At 41.9% G+C, this 8,559-nt stretch overlaps 1 protein-coding gene across 2 annotated transcripts in view; it reads left to right on the forward strand.

Moving 5' to 3' along the window:
- mtnr1aa (melatonin receptor 1A a) overlaps nt 1-7,912 on the forward strand; it is a 47,879-nt gene extending 39,967 nt beyond the window's left edge. For both annotated transcript variants that reach the window (XM_026171470.2, XM_080303046.1), the window contains one exon: nt 6,391-7,912. In XM_026171470.2, coding sequence (XP_026027255.1) covers nt 6,391-7,259 — 869 coding nt within the window. In that variant the 3' untranslated portion in view covers nt 7,260-7,912. The remainder of the gene's footprint in view (nt 1-6,390) is intronic.
- Nucleotides 7,913-8,559: the final 647 nt, after the last annotated feature.

An 8,559-nucleotide genomic window follows, 5' to 3' on the forward strand; every position in this document is an offset into this window, starting at 1 on the left:
ATTATGTTCAATTTAACACTCTGTGGTATTTGCATGCTATCCTGTCCGGCACTGAGAGGTAGACAGACAAAGTTAGCTGCCAGCTGGTGAGCACTATGAAGCATTAAGCTGCTAAAAAGGCACATATTTCCCTGAGGAGTGGGTGGAGGCTGAAACATGGCTAAAGGGAGGGTGAATATTGGACATTAACATGACTATTGATAATAATAGTGAGTGCTGGATGTGTTAAGTGTAAAGAAGAAACCATTTCTTTCAGATAGGGCCATGAAGGTTTGGATTTTTCCCCCTTAGTAATAAACACTTTCATTTAGAAACTGGGTTTTGTGTTTACTTCTGTTATCTTTGTCTCATATTTTTGTTTGATGATCTGAAACCATTAAGTGTGACAAACATATAAAAAATGCCACTAAAGTGCTGTTTGTTTTGCATAACCTTTTTTTTATTGGTTTAGTGGATGAAGTGAAATGTGAAATGCTGTTGAACCATATGAAAGAGACAAAACAATAGATACACTGGACAATATAACACAATAAAGTTTAATAATAATACAAATCTGGACTCTATAAAACATTACGTGATTAATTCTACATTTCTATAAATCAATTTTTAGGTGAATTAGACTTCAATAATTTTAGCTACTTGTGCCAAAACTCTGGCAACTGCTTGTATTTGTGATAGCTATTTATTTGTACTTTTTTGTGGCAACTTCTCAACAAAAAAAGTTGCTTGTGTTACCATGAAATTGGTTCAAAATACTTCTTTTACTCGTTGAACAGGTCAAAACTCAGGTAATACAAGTCTAAGTAAACAGGGAAGATGTTGTGGGGCCGTTTGTTCACAACTGTGTACGAAGCAAATTAGTTGTCACTGTTAAAAAAAAACAAAAAAAACAATCAGATGGATTTAATTCCATCACTGTGATCATCTCTCTTTGTCACTCTGTAAAACAGTCTAACCAGACCTTTAGCTAAACCTGGTTCCAATAATGGTAAACACATTTTCTCTTATGGACTTTTTGATTACTTAAATGTACAATGTGGAGGGTTTTAATCATGAACTATTTGTATATTGTTCACCATACTCACCCATGTTGTCGTACAGAAAAATACTACACGAAAGTCTACAGGTGCCTGTGGGGAAAAAAAGGAAAAAAAACTTTGTTTCTCAAGGTCCTCACAAAGATAGATGAACAAAAAGCGCATCACACACGTACATATATAGTAAAGCTCTCTTGCAGCCGTGGGATCTTGTGACAACAGCAGGTGCATTTAATTCCGTATAGAGGGCAGCCCAATGAGACATACAAAAGGACAAACTTAATTAATAGCCACATGCGATTCCTGGCAGTAGAATAGCATGGTTTATCGGAGATAACAGTGCCACTGAGCACCAATGTGCTTCTAATGCTTAGGTGAGACTGACAGGTCTGTCTACAGGTTTACAGGTTTGTGTCTGTAACTGGCTGCACAGAAGTCTGTGCAAACATTTAATTGCTTTGCGCACTGCAGTGATTGCAGAGATACATGTGATGCACCTTAGCTTCTCTGCGACATAGAATCCGTCTTATCATTTGTGACAAGCTGTCAATACATCTGCAAATCCGGGCTTGTCCTATGTTCATAAGCAGAACACATTCCACTGAGACGAGTGAAAGCTAGGGAGAATGCCATGTGGCTTGATCTTAGGGTCCTCCAACATCGTCATCACAGGGGGTTCAAGCCAAAGTCCAGAGCTGTGTGCCTGCACACACAAGTGAGTGTGTTCCTGCAAGGTGTCATCAAATATTTATGCTTTTGTCTCTTTTGCTCATCATTGGAAAGAGGCTGAGAATCACAGTAATTTTCTGTCAGCTGTCATTTTGCAAAAGTGTGTCCCTCTTTAACAGGGTATATCATTTTCTCGTCATTTCTGGGGCAAAGAAAGCATTTGCATCCCATTGATTACTACCCAGTCTGCTGATCAGGGGTTTCAAACTTATTTTAGTTCATGGGCCATATACACCTCCAAATGTTTCCCTTCCTTTTACAGTTTTTTACAGACGCTAGGACACATGTCTCAATACTTAGGTCACGTTTGCAGAACTCCTCACACAGTGAGCACAACAGAAGTCTATGTGGGCTAAACTGAGGACCAGTTATCATTGTCTTGGCTCAAAATGCATTCAATGACCACATCTCTCAAATTTCATGAATCATCTTCTCACTCAGACACAACAACTGCCAAAAAGCTTTGTACGGACAGGACATTTTGCATGTGCTTACATACTGTTTTCAAAACTGTTAAACTCATGGTCAAAACAATAACACAATGCAAAACTTGAAAAGACAGCAAAATCCAACGGCAATATTTTATTGAAACATATTTTAAATCTAACAATGCAGTTTAACCAGCCACAGCTGATTCTCATTGTGGATGAACATCTACACAGGTGTTACTCCTTCAATTTTTCAACTCCTTCAATTCTGGCATGCCAGAAGATTCTTTCCTAGGTGTATTACCCTAGATGACATAAGATGTGATGTGGATGAGAACCTGTGGCCAAATGGAGAAGACCGAGTAGATTAGCATTACTATTGTATGTGTATCAGTGGATGGTGTGTATACAAATTCTTGTATTTTGGGATTACTTAGTGCAAAAAAATAAAAATACATAAACATAAATACATGATGTCTGATTCATTCCAGTAACATATATTGAAATTATAAACAGAGATGTGTCCTTGTTTTACACAGGAAAACACTGTGTAATGCTACATGTTGTTAGTGTTTTTTAGGTCATTGTTTTGTGGGTGACAAAGTGTGTTTGTCGGCTGTCAACCTTTGCTAGTGTTCTGGAGGAATGTGTTCATTTGAGACCTGAATGAAGTGTTTTGGTAGTTGTAGTGCATTTTGAATGTGAAATGAACTGCTTTGCCAGGCTGAGGGTCAGTTAGGAGAAATGTGTGAAGAGTTTTGCAAAAGTGACTTAAGTATTGAGAAATGTGTCCTAGCGTCTGTAAAAAACTGTAATACTGCTGGGTTTAAAGACTTTACTTTGGTGTGGTATGACAGGCCATCGGTACTGACTTGCCATTCAACTTTCCTAATAGGAAATGGGCTGGTAGCACTTTATAGTTAATTTTGAGCACTCAGAGCACTTTGCATTAATTCTCTTTCCCCCAGTCACACATACAGCGATTTTATCTGTATACGTTTTTTTTATATATGTCTCTCACACACACACTCTTTTTTTTTTCTTTTTTTGCCTGTCCCGTTTGGCTCTTTTGCCATCAGAATTGTTGTCTAAAGGCAAAGAAAGATGCCCAACAGATTTACTTTACCAAATTGACCATCCCAGCCTTGCCATAATGGTCCATTTGATTCACCTTTTATTGTTTATTTTATTTTCACTTGAATACGGGACAGACTTGACTGGGGGAAAGAAGGGGAGAAAGAAAGAGGGAAAGAGAAACAGCTGAGAAGAGAGACGGGGGAGAAGGGCAAAAAAACAAAAACCAACAGAACGGGCAGAAAAAAAAAAGCATATATCAATCACCTGGATCACCTGCTGAGAAAGAAAAAAGAAAACAAGCAGAAGAGAACAAGAGTAATAGAATAAACAACATCACAATGATATATGGGAATATGACAGTAAATACTAAATATTAAACATTATTGTGCAGCACATAAGATCAACAGAACACAGTGTGCTTTGAGGTAGGAGCCAAAAAGGGTGTAGTTTGTGGGTGTGATCACCCGTGTGTACACCTGTGAGCATGGACGCGCTTGTTTTTTTTAAAAGGTTCCTTCATGTAATGATCTGCTAGAGGGTGTGGGGGGGCCACAGCCCCGTCCTCCAGGGCATGAAGCAGGTATGGAGGAGATCAAAACTCCAGACATCCAGAGGCCCCCAGAACACAAGAGACCAAGGAAGACCAACAGAGGGGCAGCCGCGCCACTGTCCCAGAAAGAGCTGAGGAGAGTCCCAGATGAGGGCTCACTCAGCAGCCGCGGAGCAGAAGCCAGGGGGAGTTGCAGTGACGTGCCCGTGAGCTCCGCCGGCAACCAGCCGTGCCTGAGTGACCGAGCCCCAGGCCGAGAGGCCGGGGGCACCCCACCTCCGAAGTGGCCCGAGCGAGCCCCAGGCTCCAGGCCCCGATAAGCGGCCGCCAAGGAGTGAGCCGGTGTGTACCTGGACGCCCATCCCCGGACACAAAGAACCACCAACGCACCGATACCTGAGGGAGTCCACCACTGGCAGGGGAAGTGGTGGTGGGTGGAGATAGGCCTCCAAACCTTGGAGGGCCTGAGATGTCCCCAGAGAGGTGGCATCTGACACCCAACCTGACATATAGACACAGACATACAGGCACACACAGACACAAACATCCATTCCCACCCTCATGCTCTCATATGCACTTACTCCACACTCAACCAAGGTGGAGACAGACATAAAGAGACGCTGTACACACGATCACACTCCCCAAGCGTACTCTACGAACCGGGTCTAGGTACCCTTGCCCCTGGAGGGGGAACTGCACCCAGACCCAGGTGGACACACACACTCTCTGATGAATGTATCAGGGGCAACTTGGGGTTCAGTATCATGCCCAGCATCCTTCAGCCTCTGGTAATACAATTCTGTGTATGAAGTGGGGATCACATTTCGATTCATAGATGACCCTCTCTACCACTGGAACCACAGATGCTCCGAAACTAAGATATATATGAGGTGGCCCTGAGAGGTCAAATACACTTCACCTTATAAAAGAACCACTAGCAATTAAAAAAATGCTTCAAAAGCACACAAAACACAATAGAAATGATATACAGCTCAACAGAATGAGGAGAAAGATTTCACAAAAGAGGATGGAAGTATTTTTACGGAGACAATAACGTGATGGAACAGCTGCACAAGTCACAACATAACAGCTGCATAGCTAATAGCAAACATGTATCTACAGTGTTATATGAATCATGTGATTCATATAATTACCTAGTATCTTTCTCTTCCTCACAAAAGCGATGAATGCTCCTTGTTTTAAGTGTGTCTTCCTGTGCAATCCTCTCACAGCTGTTCTGTCACGTTAATGTCTCCCAAAATACACTTCCGTTGTGTTTTGGGAGATGTTATTTTTTTCTCCTTCCGCTGTGTTTTATTCACATTGCTGTTTTTTCACCCCTTAGCTGTAAAAAACTGATATTGTTGTCACCTCACCAGGCGGGCGGCGTGGGCAAGCTCGTGAATGCGGTACTCGAGAAGGAGGTCACCTAGGATTTTAAAATTCATACCATAGGTGTTTTACTGGTGTTTTCTTAAGTTACAGTGCAATCAACTGTTCAGGGCCTACATAGAATGATACAATTTTAAACAACCACTCTCATGGCAACATCGATTCATACCAACTTCCTCAATTCTTCCTGATGCAAAATTATGCCCTATTCTTTGCAATTTTGACATTCTCAAAGTCATCCAGTGGGACAGACTTGGTCCTTTGGTGGCTGGGTGTTTCCTGCAGACTGTATCTTTATAATCCCCACTTTAGATCATGCTTACCTTCCATGCGCACTGTAGAGTCCTTCCTGACAATTAGAAATATGCATTATTTTCATTATTCACTAACATCAAAAGGTAACAGCTGAATGTACGCTGATGTTCACACATGCCAAATCATCGAGGGAAACTACTACTGTGTTTATGCATTCACACAAGCGCACATGTGCATATGCACACATACAATACCAAACTACAGATGGATTCCCTCTCAACATCCAGCCTTGAGGCACTTTTCCTCTGGCTTAAGTTACAAAATTGCAAGAGAAACAAATGGATGTCTCTAAAGTATTGTGTTAGTGGGGGGTCTTCTTTGTTTTAGCACATTTGATTACATCTATTTTAATTAAGGCCAGCTATCATAGCCAACACGCAATGGGCTCAGATTTTCAAAAGGATTGTCATTTCCACTGGGCAGATTTTGCCTTTAATGCTGTAAGAAATGAGGAGCCTTGCATCTTGTGTCAGATGATCACATAGAAGATCTTCTCAGTGATATTTATACAAATTGTAATTCTGTGTTCTTGCTCAATTTAAAAGATTCTGACTCAGGGGAAAGATGGGAATTAGCAGCAGAGCTTTATCCATGTCTTAAATGATCCAATCCAAAGTCCACAGGGGTGACATCAACAATACTTTATCAATGATGCGGTTTTCATGCCGTCATATTTGTTCTGTACTCGTTTCTTTCTTCATAATAAGTCACAAGACTCCCAGAAAGGTGGGGAAAACTAAATATGTTAAAGCGAGGAACATTTGGCAGTCTCTGGATATAATGACTCCATGTCTCCTTTAATTGAATGTTGAGTCTGTTCTCAGTTGGTCATCCATGTCTCTGCTGTTTGTGTTTTCGATAGGGAACATCTTTGTGGTGAGCCTGGCAGTGGCAGACCTTGTGGTGGCCATCTACCCATACCCTCTGGTCCTCACCTCCATCTTCCACAATGGCTGGAACCTGGGTTACGTCCACTGCCAAATCAGCGGCTTCCTCATGGGTGTCAGCGTCATCGGCTCCATCTTCAACATCACCGGCATCGCCATCAACCGATACTGTTATATCTGCCACAGCCTCAAATACGATAAACTGTACAGCGACAAAAACTCTGTCTGCTATGTGTTGTTAATCTGGGCGCTGACTGTTGTTGCCATCGTGCCCAACCTGTTTGTGGGCTCGCTTCAGTACGACCCGCGGGTTTATTCCTGCACATTTGTTCAGTCGGCTAGCTCCGCGTACACCATCGCCGTGGTCTTCTTCCACTTCATTTTACCCATCATGATTGTCACCTACTGCTACCTGCGCATTTGGATATTGGTCATACAGGTAAGGAGACGGGTCAAGCCAGACAATCGACCCAAGTTGACGCCACATGACGTTAGGAACTTTGTTACCATGTTTGTGGTGTTTGTGCTCTTTGCTGTGTGCTGGGCACCGCTAAACTTCATCGGACTGGCTGTAGCGATCAAACCGGAGGTTGTGATTCCCCTCATCCCTGAGTGGTTGTTCGTGGCCAGCTACTTCATGGCCTACTTTAACAGCTGCCTTAATGCCATTGTGTATGGCGTGCTGAACCAGAACTTCCGGCGCGAGTACAAGCGTATTGTAGTGTCAGTGTGCACGGCTCGCATCTTCTTCCAGGACAGCTCGAATGACGCAGGGGAGCGGCTCAAGAGTAAACCGTCACCGCTCATGACCAACAACAACCAGGTCAAAGTGGACTCTGTCTGAAACAGAACTCAGAGACATAAAACCAATATACTGAGAGTATGAGGAAGAAAAATACCAAATATAAACCACAAACAGCTTCTGTCGGGAGTCATACGGTGCTATCTGATCTCTGAACAATCACAGCAAGAACAGGGGTGCGTAACATCTTTGTCTCTGATCAAGCACTTTTGTTTGACTCTGCAGTCCCTGTAGTACAAAACAATATATGATGTCTGTTTTGTTTTCATGTTTACAATGATGATATAAATGTATCATTAAATATATAAGTATTTATTTTGTATGAAATGCCATGTAAATACACAATATATCAGGTTCCGGTTTCAAAAGAACAAAAAGAACATTTTATGAGGCCACTAAAATAAGATTTCTACAAATCTCGGTTGAAAAGATACTCGCAAGTTTGTAAATGGAGTTAACCAATTTTAATAACCTCATTCGTGACACTGTAACACTAACTGAGTGCAAGCAGTGTGGCTTGCTGCTGTGTTAGTGTAACCTACAGTACCGTCCATTACATTAGGTGGAATATATTCTTTAGTAAAGACAATATCTCTCGCTCTCTCTCTGTCTCTACCACATTATGTGCTCATTATACTGTATGCATGGATATTGGAAATTATTCATATGCAAAATAAAATCTGATACTGACGGCGTTTTTGCATTAGCCCTGTGTTCAGTGTACTTATCGATGCTCGTTTTACTACAATTCTGGTTTATTGGGGGTGTTTTCTTCTTTCCTTTGGCCATCATGTGTTACAGTTATAAATGGCTTTAAACAGTAACTTTGTTTGCTGCAGTCTTAGCCTCTAACCCTCTCAAATGACCAGTTTGTTTCAGGACACTGCATTGGCCTGTAAATGATGTAGTTTGGTTTGTCCTCTATTCATATTTTTTTTTGCCAGTGTGACAGCTCTGCTACAAATCTGCCTGGGTAACTGGGATTTCACACACGGTGGAACACAGTCATCATTACCTGTAAAAGCATCCAATGGATATGATATGGCAAGGTTATGTAGCAAGTGCTTAGTTTTGTCTGCATTGTCTGAATGATATGAGTGGCGGTTAAACGTATAAGCTCATAAGGTTCTGTCTGCAAACAAATTTTTAGGTGAACTAATGAAAATTGTGCCCTTCACTGTGCCCTTCACAGTGGGAAGAATTCTGCAATGCGTAAGAGGCCGGGACAGTTTAGGCTACTATGCATCAGCACTTGCATGCGTGTTGCATAGTGTGCGTGGGCTACCCGGTTAGTGGAGCACAAAGAAATAATGCACCGCAGAGGAGAGTGGCCCAACCATGC

Source organism: Astatotilapia calliptera, chromosome 6 (assembly GCF_964374335.1).
Source record: "Astatotilapia calliptera chromosome 6, fAstCal68.1, whole genome shotgun sequence".
NCBI lineage: Eukaryota > Metazoa > Chordata > Actinopteri > Cichliformes > Cichlidae > Astatotilapia > Astatotilapia calliptera.